Raw genomic sequence first — 15,242 nt, forward strand, 5'->3', positions numbered from 1 at the left:
TCATCTATCAGTGTGCCAAATTTGACAACTTTCCCGCAAACGGTTCTATGGGCTGCGATTGACTTTCGAGCGGAAGAAACGAAAGAAGAACGCCAACGGATATAATAGGCACCTTCGGTGCTTGGCCCCTAATAATTAACAAAACTCGTGCACCTTGAGCTGTTTTAAAGCTATGGTGATGATCTGTCAATCTGCAAGTGGACACTCAACACAAAACCCTATCAACAGATCTATCAACAGGTTATTTTACGTCTCCAATTTCCTTTTATCGTTCAGCATAAATAATTCGTTATTACAATCAGACAAGGTTTTAAAAAATGTTTTAAAATACTCACATCCAAAAATATTGACATTCCTTTCTTCAACTCGATGGGAGTGCAGGCTTCATCTGAGAGTGACTGCACTTCTTCAGAGCAATCCATTGTGATTCCTTGTGGTAAATAATAATCTAACTGCAACTCTTTGCTTCAGGTATAGTAATAAGCCTTCATTCGTCCACACAAGTGCGCGTGCAGGGAGAGGGAGCGTGCGTTCTGCTCTGTCTCTGTACTCCAGTGATGAGCCACAGGTCTCCTGATGCTGCGCGGAGCACCAGCACCAATCACATTCGCTTTGAGCTGTGCTTTCACGCTAGTCATTATTCCCTACCTGTCTCAGCGGGGATAAACAAATTTGATGTTTTATGATGTGTTTCTTCATGTTTGTTTGGATGAAAATGACAGAATATGCTAATAGAAAACTTGCAAAAAATACATGAAAATGGTGTAGAAAGATGTCAGCATAAAAATGTAATAACGGTAGACTATAGTAAACGTATGCTCACTGATATTTTCCCTACAACAATAGGATAAGTACATAATGGCATGATAACATTCGTAAACTATATAAGTGATCATAGCACAGTTCAAAATACAGGATTATGTTCACATTTAGAATTTTCTTACAGAAAAAAAAAATAATTCATTATTTTTTAATTATTTTTTTTTAATTAACAGTTTGAAAAGTCCTTTCTACCTTCCTATCTTTTAAGTAAAATTCTCACTTGAAGCACAACAATCTTTCAGTGAATTACAGCAGCGACATCTTGTGGTAAAACATGCCAAGAACAAGCATCATATTGAGAAATTTACCTTTGAAGCATTTAAATAACATAGCCTATTTGTAACAAAACATGTCCCCATTTCGTTTTTCAAATGAATCAGTGTAATCACTGAAAAACTGAAGACAGTAAAACTGAAATATTAAGTTACATTAGTTTGATAGCAATTACTAGTCTCGAGTTAAATCTCATTAATAGAGTAGCTGCTAAATCACACAAAAACACACCCACAAAAACTAACACAGAATGACATAAGCAACTCACTGACCCCGGCTACATTAAAAGACAGTCTGTGGTTTATGACTAAACTGGAACCACTTGCACAAGGCCGATGCACAAAGACTCATAATCTGTTGTAAAGAGAACAAAACCATTACCCTTGGCCAGAGTGTTTATGAATGTACGATGGCCAGATGAGTCAGGTTTCTACATTCATACACGTTTACTTATGGACAAAGCCAACTGTTGCCTTTAACCTTCAATGTCTAAAATCACAGACGATCTGTAATGACATGGCAGACAGGTCTGATGATTGCTGCTCGGTGTGGTTATACCTAAATGAATGGCTATGATGCAAACCCTGTGGTCTCAAGTCATTCCCATATTCCAGTCTGATAATATTCCCATAAATACTGATAAAATAATTCAAAAGTGGTTTAATGACAACCAGGGTAAAGTCCTATGCCTCCATAACCTTCCATCCATTCATCTTTTATGGATAATTCTAGTGTGAAGTGTGCAAAAAAGCCTAGGACACCGCCTTCATCTGGGAGAGAACCAGTGCTTATGTTCTCATGATTATATATTATTCGTATTTAATTGTGAAATAAACAAACTACTACACAGTTAAGAGCTTATGTGGCAGCATTGCAGGAGGGACAGAATCTGTTATAAAGGTAAAAGGTGTCAAATATCAAAATTATGAACACTGATAACACTGGAGATCTATGGATAAAATACATTTTACCGTATTTTAAATAAAATCCCAGTGTTTGCTGAAGCTGTTTCTTTTTACGCTATTGAACTAAGTGTATTTGTATAGGCTAAATGCTCTTTGAAAAATTATAAAAAGGACTTTAAAAACAGAAATACAATAAAGGTACATAATATTTGTTCAAAGAGTGTCTAATACTATCAAATCTATGTTGTCACTACACCAAAATCATAACACCGTAATAACACCAAAAATATTGTTTTTACTAAATTTATATAATGAAATTAAAAAGTAAAACAGTTTATTGTTAAATTCCAAAAAAATATCTATCTATCTATCTATCTATCTATCTATCTATCTATCTATCTATCTATCTATCTATCTATCTATCTATCTATCTATCTATCTATCTATCTATCTATCTATCTCTCTATCTATCAAATAAAGTTTGAAAAGAGACTATCTACCAATTTTTTAATTATACCAAAGCATGCATGTATGTACAGTATCTCGCAGAAGTGAGTACACCCCTCACATTTTTGTAAATATTTTATTATATCTTTTCATGTGACAACACTGAAGAAATGACACTTTGCTACAATGTAAAGTAGTGAGTGTACAGCTTGTATAACAGTGTAAATTTGCTGTCCCCTCAAAATAACTCAACACACAGTCATTAATGTCTAAACCGCTGGCCACAAAAGTGAGTACACCCCTAAGTGAAAATGTCCAAATTGGGCCCAAAGTGTCAATATTTTGTGTGGCCATCATTATTTCCCAGCACTGCCTTAACCCTCTTGGGCATGGAGTTCACCAGAGCTTCACAGGTTGTCACTGGATGACATCACGGAGCAGGTGGATGTTAGAGACCTTGCGCTCCTCCACCTTCCGTTTGAGGATGCCCCACAGATGCTCAGTAGGGTTTAGGTCTGGAGACATGCTTGGCCAGTCCATCACCTTTACCCTCAGCTTCTTTAGCAAGGCAGTGGTCATCTTGGAGTTGTGTTTGGGGTCATTATCATGTTGGAATACTGCCCTGCGGCCCAGTCTCTGCTTCAGTATGTCACAGTACATGTTGGCATTCATGGTTCCCTCAATGAACTGTGCTCCCCAGTGCCAGCAGCACACATGCAGCCCCAGACCATGACACCCCCCCCATGACATTAATGGCTGTGTGTCGAGTTATTTTGAGGGGACAGCAAATTTACACTGTTATACAAGCTGTACACTCACTACTTCACATTGTAGCAAAGTGTCATTTCTTCAGTGTTGTCACATGAAAAGATATAATAAAATATTTACAAAAATGTGATGGGTGTACTCACTTCTGTGAGATACTGTATTTTTATGTGTTTTATTTATTTAGTTAGTTTTTGTCTTATGAGGCAGAAATGGGCTTACATACACATATATGCTACTTTGAACAACACAGATAACTTTTTATCCAAAGAGTCTCCAGCCTAGTGTCTAATTTGTGTGTGTTACTCAATAACACCAAAAAGCAGTGTTTCTAGTAAATTTATATTTACCTAAATTTACTGGATTAACCAAAACTATCATCCGACCATGAGTGAAATATCTCCACTTGTGAATGTACTTTACGCTGAAATGTTAGTGAACAGCATTCTCAGGTGAATCCGAGAGCAGTTGTGTGTTATCGCGATACTCACAGACGTGCGCTCATGAGATCACGTGACGAGATCGCACGGAATGCTGGGAAACAAACAGTGGTATGAATAACGCTTGGCGTAAACATCTCTTGTGTGCAAGAGCTCGCGGAGCGCAAGTAAACAAGCAGTCCGGCAAACGTGCTCAGCTGAGCGAAGAGATGTGACGGTTTGAGCGGCGGGACTCTGGAGCGAACTGTGCCCGGACTCGGGAAAGTTATCCGTCAGACAGGAGAGGGGGTTTATTCCTCTGATGTTGGGGTCGAGAGTATGGCGTTCATAAGCGAACGACAGATGACACGGTTGCAGCTCAAGTCCTTGAAGTGGCGCGACTCCACATCAGTCTTTACGAGATAAATCACTAGATTATAAATCACTGGACTGCTAGTCCTCGCTTTCAAGGGGAAATCGTTGCGGATCGCTTCGCCAGAGGAGCCCAGGTTGGGCAACGTGTCGCCTACATTCAAGGGTCAACATTTTGGACTGGTCCGATCGATCAATCCAGTGGAGTCATATGAAGTCGGGATGAATATGTGGAGCTCGGAGCCAGTGCAGGGTGTGCTGAAAGCCCTAAAGCACGGCGCGGGGAAAGGACACCTCCAGCTGAGCCGCTGGCTGCAGCGCACCCCGGACCCGCTGGACTGCGACAAGATCGACATCTTGATCTGTAACGTCTTTGACGAGCGAGGGAACTGCGGGAAACCGGAGGCTGACCCCGCGGGTCACACCGAGACCGCCGCGTCCTTCACTCCCGAGTTCAGGCATCCGTGCTGCATCACCACCTGTTGCTTTAAAAGTGCCCTGCTGGCGTGCGTCCTGACAGCCGTGTGCTTCTCCTCGGTGGCTCTGGTGCGCCAGTACCTGAAGGATGTGTTGCTGTGGGTGGAGAGTTTGGACAGTTTTGTGGGAGCCATGCTGTTCATAGTGGGCTTGATCACGGTGTCGTTCCCCTGCGGCTGGGGCTATATCGTGCTGAACGTGGCCGCGGGGTATTTGTATGGGTTTGTGTTGGGCATGGGGCTAGTGATGGTTGGGGTTTTGATCGGGACTTTCATCGCTCATGTGGTGTGTAAGAGACTGCTGACGAACTGGGTTCTGGGTAAGATCGGCAGCAGTGAACAGCTAAGTGCTGTTATTAGGGTGGTGGAGGGTGGAAGTGGACTCAAAATTGTGGCCTTAGCGAGACTCACGCCGATTCCTTTCGGCCTCCAGAACGCGGTCTTCTCGGTAAGTCACTCTTGGCCATTTATGCAGTTGACACAATTGTTATTTTTGACCAGGAATTTACGCATGTCAAATATGTTCATGTAACTAATTTCGCACCAGTATTATTTTGGTGTCATTGATTAATTGCCATAATTTTTATAAAAACAATTTCGAGTGTTTTTTATATATATATATATATATATATATATATATATATATATATATATATATATATATATATATATATATATATATATAACCTTTAGTCATTTTTGTGTAGTGTTTGTTATTTTATATTAGTTTTTATTAGTTTAGTTATTTTACTTTCCCCCGGTTTCACAAACGAGGTTTAAGCCTAGTCCCAGACTAAAATGTAAATCTGAGCTGAAACCTGCACTTATTTATCTTAAACTATATCAATGCCTTTGTTTTGTCTCAAGATGGAGATCAGTAATGTTTGTTTTCATAAAAATGACTTAAATGTCCTAATTGAACTATAGCCTAATCCTGGCTTAGTCTAAGCCCTGTCTGTGAAACCAGGCCTTAATTTACTTCAGTTTTGGGTTTGCTTTTTTATTGTACTTTAAGTGAGAAATGTTGTTCTGGCAACTAGCTCAAATAAAATAAGTTTAAGGTTTATCATCTGTTTTATTTCAGCTAGTGTTTATTTTGTTTTAAGTAACAAATAGTTTTTAATGGTTTTGATTAACCATTACCATTAACCCACCATTAGTTCATATATTTGAAAATCGCTCCAAATTAAGAAAATGGTCTAGCTTTGGTGTTATTGAGAAATGTCTGAAACCAAATCCTTTTTATCAAAAAGCCAATCTGGATCAACATATGAGTGAGTGGATTGTGATAAAGATTTCCCATCCCGCTCAAAGTGTTCTGCAGTCATTCTGCTCATTTACACTTTCTTACTAGAGAGAGAAACCCTGCTTTGAGTGACCCTGAAGCAAAAAACACAAAACGCTGACATTCAGGCTTTCACAATCTTTTTTCACTGGAGCAAAACACATAATTCTCCATATTTATTTATGTATTTTTAATTAATTTGATTTATTTTAACTGAGTAAAAAGACACCCAGCACACAAAGGTGTCCGATTAATAGCATTGAAGTGGCTGTTAATCTTTAAGGGACGTCCAGTTGGCTTTATCCAGCTTTGCTGGAATTAAATAATTAAGACCACTAGCTGAGAGCCAGATTTAAATCAATCATAACTGCTCCTCACAGGATCAAGGGTATAAAGACAGGTCTCTCTGTACATTGAAATATTACCTTCAGACACTTTGCACAACCAGCATAGTACATTTTTAATTAGCTGACACACATGAGAAAGAAACTGCAACCTTTAACAATGACTGAGGAGGACGGTACAGAACAGTGATACATACCTACTGAAGTGTCTAACAGCATTTTTAGCATTACTCAGAATTACTTCCAACCCATTTTCTTTAACCTTTTTGATAAATGCATGGTGACACATGTAAATATACAGCAACATTTAAATAATTTACCCAAAAAGTTATATAGTTTTCTGGGCTTCTAAATGTGATTTTAATGAGATTTGAATTTTATGTAAATGATTTAGTGTAGTCACTATTCAGCGTGTTTTATTGCCATTTTGGAACATATTTGTCTATTGTTTGCATAATTTATTCACTGGATGTTTCATATGTTAATGTATTTCTCCTTTGAATTTGTTTTATGATGGCAATTATTATGAACAGATGTTTTTTAATACAAGTTGAATGTTTTGCACCACTCCCACTTGACAGATCATTTTGGCTGACAGTGACTGATTATATCTGGGTTTCAGGAGTGCTGGAAATGAACATTGACCACCTGCTTACAGCAGGAGTTTGTGTCATTTTCTAGGTTAACAATCCGCTTTAATGTTAAACGGCTTGTATAGGGCTGCATAGTTAATTGAAAATATTCAAAACCACAGTTACGGCTGCTGTAATTAAATAATTGTAAATATTGTCAATTACAAAAAAATTTGCAGCGGTTAAACACTTGTAACATGTGCTTAAAAGCTCTGATTTATCTCTGCATTTAACATTTGTATATTAGACCTAAGGCAACTGTTCAATAAATGGATGCTAAAGACACATCGCCTGATACCCTAAAACTTTGGCGCACACACAAAAAAAGTAAATTTATTTAGTATTTAGTAAATTTGCCTTTGCAATTTGTATTTTGCACAACAGCCAATATACACTGTAAGCAAAATTAGAATACTCCCATTATAATCAACAAGCCGTAAACATTCTGTAATAAAATATTGATTCTGTTGCATAGCTACAGAGTCCAAACTCTGTGTGTGAGCAGTCTGGACTCAGACTGTTGTGTGAAATTGTGTAAACTAACAACAGACAGGATAGGAGTGTTCTAGTATTGGAATGGCGCTGACTTTCTGTGTATAATTAATTACACGTTTGAATAACAGTTTTGTTTTCATGCAGTTAAGAGGACTAGTAAAAAAAAGTTGGCCATTAATGTGCAGTCTTGATTTACAAATGTATAAAATCACAATAAAATAAGAAACGCTGATTTCTCAGCTTGTTTTCAATCAGTTAGAACATTTTCGTTACTTGAAATAAAATATTTAATAAAAATATTATTTCGCCTTTTGGCAAAGCAACATTTCTCATTTTTAAATCTGAATTGGAAGATATAAAAATAAAATTTATTTCAAATGTTAATAAAACATTATATATCTCAATGATGCTAAAATTCTGTTTAGATATGACTTGCAATTGCCCTACACAAAATGGAAAAAATAGACTTGATTTGTCCTACCTGATCTCATGAATGTGCGTGTAAATAGTACGCCAAATAAAAATGAAAACTCGTGGTATTGATGCACAAAAACAGACTTTGGCGTCTATATGCTACGCGATGGGTATGATTAGTGTTGTGGGGTATGCGTATCATATGCACGCCAAACACGTTTGTATCATATGTACGCCAAAGTCCATTTTTGCGTATCAATACCACAAATGTTTATTTTTATTTGGCGTACTATTTATACGCATTTTCATGAGACCGGCTGGATTTGTCGTAAGCCCTATTTAGCCATCACTTTTGAGTCAGAATTAACCTACATTACACTATTACAGTGTCATTGCCCTTAAAGCAACGCAAGTCTCTATTCTTTCTGAAGGACGCTGTAGTGATCGAGCGCTTGGGTCATCTCAGTAACTCCTCAGTTTTGAGTTTGCTTTACATGGGATTGAACCTGATACGTCAGAGTCAGTTCTCTCGCTCCATTAGCCTGCCACCCTCTACTTATAGGCCTAATATCAATGAGGATGTTATTCAATTTGTGTCAGTCTACATTTGGAAAGTGAGTGAACAAAGCAAGTAGCACTAACTGTAATTGTGTTAACCCTAATTGGTTTTATTTCGGCATTCTTTTTTTTTTTTTTTACATAACAGTGGGATCACAGCCCAAGGGTGTGATATGTCGGCACTAAATGGGTCACACTGGAATTGTGTTTCGCTTCCTCAGTAAGCACGTCCTATAGAAAGGGCCATATTTCAACGTGCACTGCGTTTTCTGCTGAAGCAGAATGTGATGCGTTATGTAGGTAACCCAACACAGCAATTTACAATGAAGTCGCTTCTTAGAACAAGAATGCATAATTTTATCTCCTTCATGAATATTAATAGGTCGATGCAACCCAAATCAAACAATGCCTGCATCTTCGCCAGTCTATTAATGAGCTAAAATAGAAGGGTTTTACATCATGGTTCATACTTTAGCACTTGAAGACGCCATTTTTGCACCATGTTTTACAAGGTGATACAATTGAATTATACAATGCTTTAATTTGTTTAAGTCTAAGAGACTTGGAACAGGACAGAAGCGCTGCTTAAGTATTTAATATTCCAAGCATTAATACAACCAGTAAAACATCCTACAGGTGTTGCAGAACAAATCTGTGCATTGTGTTGTATTTACATTGAGGAAATTGAATTGAAATTAATTGTTTAAAAAAGATTTTAAAATGGCTAGCATGTCAACATTTGATAATATAGAAAAGAAAAATGATTGATATTGAAATGTTTTCGATTCTAGTGCATTAGAGAGGCTAGAAAAGTCTAATTAGCATGTGAAGGACAGTGGGGTTAAATGAGGCTGATGACACATTCTTGCAGGCGGTGGAAACGCTCGGATTAATCTTGACCAACTCTTTGACCAAATATAGTTGTCGCTCTCTTTGACAGATCACAGATGTGTCCTTGCCAAATTATTTAGTGGCTTCCTCAGTGGGACTTCTCCCAACACAACTCCTTAACTCATATCTGGGCACCACCCTGCGCACAATGGAGGACGTGATCGCAGAACAGAGCGTCAGTGGATACTTCGTGTTCAGTCTGCAGGTAAACCTCCAAAAATTAAACTGGAAAGGTTCTGAAAGAAAATCGGTAAGAGCCCTGTATGTACAGTTTGGCATATAAGTTAACATACGGAATCTTCAAGAAGTTATGTTAATTAAAATAAATTTATCAAAAGAAGTTTACATTCACATTTGGATCCAAGACTTTGCATATTAGCAGGTGCTTTTTATCCAAAGCAGCTTGCTAATGAGGAGCCTCACTAGGACACTAGGAATTTTTTTTTTTTTTGAGTCACGTTTATAGAATGCAACTCTGACTCTTGCTGTTGATTACACGATTACCTGGGTTTTTTTTTTTACACACGATTGCACACAATTAGTGGTGCACAATATAATGTTGCCTTGAAGCTGTTCTTGCAAAGTTCTTTGGTTTCCCAGTATGCTTTGCATATTGGAATTCTCAGAATTCACTGGAACTTTCAGTGGCGTTTAGATTTAGCTTTGCCACTTGAACAATTGAGAGACTAATAGACAAGAATCACAAAAGGCTATAAGCAGTGATTAATGCTTAAGAGTATAACCCAATGTTAAAATCCAAGGATGTGCACAGATAATCTGTGCAACTTCATTTGATTTGTATTGTAGAATATACTTGTTTGTGTTATGTGACCCTGGACCACAAAAGCAGTCATAAGTAGCACAGGTATATTTGTAGCAATAGCCAAAAATACATTGTATGGGTCAAAATTATCGATTTTTATTTTATGCCAAAAATCATTAGAATATTAATTAAAGATCATGTTCCATGAAGATATTTAGTCCGTTTCCTACCGTAAATATATCAAAACTAATTTTTGATTAGTAATATGCATTGCCAAGTACTTCATTTGGACAAATTTAAAGGCGATTTTCTCAATATTGGATTTTTTTTTTTTTTTTTTTTTTTTTGCACCCTCAGATTCCAGATTTTCAAATAGTTGTATCTCGGCCAAATATTGCCCTATCCTAACAAACCATATACATCAATGGAAAGCTTATTTATTGAGCTTTTAGCTTAGGTATAAATCTCAATTTAAAAAAAATTACCCTTATGACTAGTTTTGTGGTCCAGGGTCACATATGTCTTCTCCTGCACTAAAACTAAGATGTATAAAGAATTTAATAACATTATTGAAAAATAATGTTTATGTATTTATTTAAATGGTGTTTTGCAGATTCCGCAAAGGATATGTGACCGTATGAGGAAATGAAATATTTACGTCTAGTCTAGATTCTTGTGGAACATGTAGTAAACCATAATTATAGATGGTCATTGGCAGAGCTTTGACCAAAAATGTGTTCTTATTTTGTATTTCCCCTTGTGTGTAGTAAAGTTAGATGCCAGTAATGAATTCTTGACTGAAACAGGATGTTTCGAAATATCAGCCAAGGAATTATTGCTTAAATTTACAGCCACACTGAATAAGTCCCATCATGTGGATGTTTGTATCAACCGTCGTCCAGCTCAGTCAGCAGATCCACCCAGTGACTCGCTCTCTCTGTTCCTCTCATCAGATCTTCATCAGCATAGGCCTGATGTTTTATGTTGTACATCGAGCACAAGTGGAACTGAACGCCGCCATTGCAGCCTGCCAGTTGGAGCTGAAGACGTCGTACATGAACGGCGGAGCTGCCAACCACAGCGGCTCGACCTACTGCAGCAAACGGGCTGCCGCGGGAGGGGGGATCAACGTGGTCTGAAGGCCGCTTGTCTTGAACATATTTCAATCCTTTATCCAGTTGGACGGATGGAGATCTGTCTTGGGAGCTGCTACAGTCCCAGCCAGCTGTTCTTGTTATGATGGAGGTCTGATGTGGAGCGGCACTGGACTGTCAAAGAGCCGAAGAGCCCATCATCAGAATTTGATGGAAACATTGCCCAAAGATTGGGACCCTGGGCCAGTATTGTGAGAATTTTATGAGATTGACTTGAGATATATTTGTTTTTGCGGTACATTTTATTTTTAAAGTTCTTTTTTTATGATACTAATATAAAATGATGTAACTTTATAGGCGGTCTAAAGCATGAAATGGGTAAATTAATTAAAGCAAATGTTATAGTTGTAGTTAGTTGCTAAAGAGGGCCCAACTAATATATCAGGTTAATATGCTTAAGATGTTTTCTTTTTTGTTTATATATATATATATATATATATATATATATATATATATATATATATATATATATATATATATATATATATATATATATATATATATATATATATATATATATATATATATATATATATACGTACACACATACCTATGAAGAATTTAAATTTTTTGTAATACTTTTTTTAAAATTCATCTAAAGGTATTGCTTGATGGTTTTTTTCTTTTCATATTATGTCTAGAGTCCGAAAAACTATTATCATTTATTACCACCTGCATACAAATTCTGGCTCTTGCCAAACTGGGAACACTTTTGCTACTCTGCAGTTTTGTAAGGAACAGATGGGAGGGAAGGAAATTTTCTTAGCTGGATATTTAAGGATGTCCTGCCAAGAACCTTTAGTGCAGCATGATTAGCTCAGCGGTATGATCGTACGTGTTCGATTTCTCATTCTCATATTGAGAGAACTGAACTTCTTTGCCTTTTTTCTTGTATTATTTAACCAAATGCTTTATTATAGGGCTGTTAGCATTTTTGACAACACTTTTGTTAATTTATTCATTGTTAGAATCTTAATTCAGAACGTTTGCACATGGAATTGAACAAACTGAATATGTAAGATAAAGGCGAAAAGCGGGGAAAAGTAATTATTATGAATATATTCTATATATTGAATATATTTGTATAATTCTATAAAGATATGTATTTATATAAATATTTTCCCTAAATTATGGAGAGAGAGATATATTAAAGAAAGGGAATCATTGTTATATGTTTGTATACTTTGTAACGAATGCTGAAGTCAGTCTAATGGGTTTTTGGCACAGTGCTAAAATGGCTCACGTTTTATTGCCTACGGTGCATCTTTTGGCAGTTTTGTAAAAAAAAAAAATGCACACCAGTAAAAAATTCAGCTCAAAGCTTCCACGGCACACTTGAGCGCGACAGGAACAGCTACAAATAACTGACAAAACTGCAAACTACATCTAAAATGTTATTACACGACTCCAGTCATGGTAATGTCTGTCGTTCCCTCCTTAGAGAGTCACCTAATTAGAAACAAAAGACTCCTGAGCATTGACTGACGTATTTGGGTCCCGGCTATATAATTTAGCACAGGCTTCTGTTAACGAGCTCAGAGCCACAGTGAACTCTCAGCTTCCACACTGGGGGCTTGAATCCCTCCATGCAAGGGATTTCATGCAATCCTGGTGCTTAGTTTGTATGTTTTGTCTTCTCGTTACGTTCACCCATACACTGACACTGTTGTGCTGGTTGACATGAAAATATACTTTAAATCCAGCCGTTCATGCTGTAAATCATTGTGAGCTTTTTATCCACATTTTTCTTTTTTATAAGAAGCATGCTCTCAATGAATGTACACTCGGCCGGTAGTGACTTCATTCTCAGTGTCATTTGAGACTCGCCATTTGGTTTACAGTATCAACACTAGAGCGTCACCATAATCTGACAATCAGTGGAACACTGGCGTGCTGCTCATTCTGAAAAACCATCTCATCTTACTCTGTATTTACGTCTCCAGTTATAGTTTTGCTGCTACTTGGACTGTAGGGTCTGAGTGAAATGCTGACAAGGGCTCGAATTAATATTGCAATTTTACTACAAAGTGATCTACACCATCTCGTTTTTTTTTTCTTACATGGAGAGTGTGCAAATAGATTTTCTAACAAGTTGTTGCATTTATTTTGAAAAGTGCAGGTGTAACTGTGCACAAATAGACACATTCCTTAACTTAAAATGGGACGAATGTTTTTTTTTTATTTCATTTTTTTTTTTTTCAAGGAAATGGAATAGCCCCTCTGTTTTCTGAATTTAGCAATAAATAAAAACTGAACATGCTGATTCGCCATCTGAGTTACATTGTAGAGATCCAACAATCCTGGTCTTGTGTTACGATGTCAACCTGCCTTGTACCTCTTGCTGCCTAAGACATTGAAACGGGACACTTGCCTGTGGTGTGTTCAGACCCTAATTCGAGCAGGCATGGGGTTGTGATAACTGAAAAGCTAAAGATTGTTGGGATGTAAAATGCAAAAAGAATAAAAATTGAACAAACAACAAAAATAAATGACAATTTGAGGATATGTATCAGTGCTTTTGTCTTATTTTTCCAGTTCAAATGACAGTGGGATATGCAACAGTGTGTATAATAGCAAAGGGGTCTTGTGAGGTTCTTGGCAAACCTTAATCTGAGATTACAGCACATAAAAAAAAAAAAAAAACACGTACAAATGTAATTTCAGATTAGGGCACATCAGGTACTATACTGAAACCTCTTGGCCCCTTTGACAGGTGCATTTTACATACACTGTATTTTGTAATACAGAGAATTTTGCAATGTAAATGAATATTTATCGCTGTACCATGCTTGTTCAGTGTTATTTATGAAATAAAAAAATGTTGAAAAATTACACGAGCATCTTTTGCTGTGCTCTCTAGTCTACATAAATAGCCCAGTGTTTCTGCATTTAATTCAGTGTAGGAGACACGTCTTAGAACGGGCTGTTAACAGAAGATGGTTTGTTTGCTGATCATCGGTTTAGTTACAGATTGACAGTGCTATACTGTCTGCTTACGTAATTACTTAAGATTTCATTCCTCTCATGGTTGTCTCCTGTTTCAGTATCTGTTATCTTGGAGTTGCGGTGACATGGTACAAATTGCACCATTATCTAACCTAAAGCGTGCAATCTCAACTGTGAAATGAAGGGGAAGATCCAACCCAGTCTCGCAGGATGTAACGTCTTACAAGGTAGCAATTTCATATGAAATTGTACAATGTTAAATTGTAGGAAAATGTATGTTTTATTAGGAAATAAGGAACTATGAAGGTCCACCATTTACCCCAACCCTAAATATGGTAAAAATATACGAAAACGCCATCTCGAAAATGTTGCATTCATTTTTATTTATTCCCTCATTTAATTATTAATTTTTACAATGTGAATCAAATGAAAACACACATGATTTTTAGAAAATAACTATAAAGGTCCACCCCTAAACAAAACCAACCTGATATCATGAGAAAACTATTGTAAACCATTTTATGAAGTGAAAATTTCATATGAATTTGTACTGATATATGTATGAAAACGTTTTTCAAATTTTTTTTAACAAAAAGCATGTAGGGTGTTTCCTAACTCCACCTAAACGTATCCAACCCGATCTCATGAGAAAGCAGAAGTATTTTACAAGGTGACAATTTTGAATTAATTTTGAAAATGTAAATCAATTTTTGGTTTTTTTATTGTATTTGTATTTGGCATATTCGTATGAATTTGTGCAATGTGAATTGTATGAAGAGTTACAATTTAAAAAAAGCATGAAGGTCCACCCTTAACCCAACCCCCTAAATATAACCAACCCAATTACGAGTTGGCAAATTTCATATGAAATTTTATGATGTGAACAGTATGAAAACGTGTGTTTAAAGGGATAGTTCACCCAAAAATGAAAATCCACCCTCATGTCATTCCAAACCTGTAAGACCTTTGTTCATCTTCAGAACACAAATTAAGATATTTTTCTGAACTCCGAGAGCTTTCTAAACCTGCATAGACTGCCACGCAACTGACACGTTCAAGGCCCAGAAAGGTAGTAAGGACATCATTAAAATAGTCCATGTGACATCAGTGGTTCAACCGTAATTTATGGAGCTACGAGAATACTTTTTTGTGCGCAAAGATAACAAAAAATAACGTTCTTCAACAATTTCTTCTCTTCCGTGTCAGTTTTCAACGTGCGCTCAAGACAGTACCACGACACATGCGTGTGCATTCCTCTGCTTATAAACAAGGCACAGCTAA

At 36.9% G+C, this 15,242-nt stretch overlaps 2 protein-coding genes across 2 annotated transcripts in view; one reads left to right on the forward strand and one right to left on the reverse strand.

Moving 5' to 3' along the window:
- The window catches only part of LOC306885138 (N-terminal EF-hand calcium-binding protein 1-like), a 35,362-nt gene extending 34,513 nt beyond the window's left edge, over positions 1-849 (reverse strand). The window contains exon 1 of the mRNA XM_079441490.1: positions 336-849. Within this exon, the coding sequence (XP_079297616.1) occupies positions 336-422 (87 nt within the window). The 5' untranslated portion in view covers positions 423-849. The remainder of the gene's footprint in view (positions 1-335) is intronic.
- A 2,959-nt stretch (positions 850-3,808) lies between these two features.
- On the forward strand, positions 3,809-11,400 carry LOC306884860 (transmembrane protein 64-like). The gene is made up of 3 exons (XM_079441086.1): positions 3,809-4,927; positions 9,148-9,303; positions 10,815-11,400. Exons 1-3 carry the CDS (start codon positions 4,226-4,228, stop codon positions 10,998-11,000), a joined length of 1,044 nt encoding a protein of 347 aa, XP_079297212.1. The 5' UTR covers positions 3,809-4,225; the 3' UTR covers positions 11,001-11,400.
- Positions 11,401-15,242: the final 3,842 nt, after the last annotated feature.

This window comes from Barbus barbus, assembly GCF_936440315.1.
Source record: "Barbus barbus genome assembly, chromosome: 19".
NCBI lineage: Eukaryota > Metazoa > Chordata > Actinopteri > Cypriniformes > Cyprinidae > Barbus > Barbus barbus.

What these genes read in the sequence shown, in the direction of transcription:
- LOC306884860 (XM_079441086.1), top strand. Translation starts at nt 4,226, where the DNA reads ATGAATATGTGGAGCTCGGAGCCAGTGCAGGGTGTGCTGAAAGCCCTA. An exon ending in TCCAGAACGCGGTCTTCTCG is followed by an intron (nt 4,928 to 9,147) that starts GTAAGTCACTCT and finishes TCTCTTTGACAG; the next exon opens with ATCACAGATGTGTCCTTGCC. An exon ending in ACTTCGTGTTCAGTCTGCAG is followed by an intron (nt 9,304 to 10,814) that starts GTAAACCTCCAA and finishes TCCTCTCATCAG; the next exon opens with ATCTTCATCAGCATAGGCCT.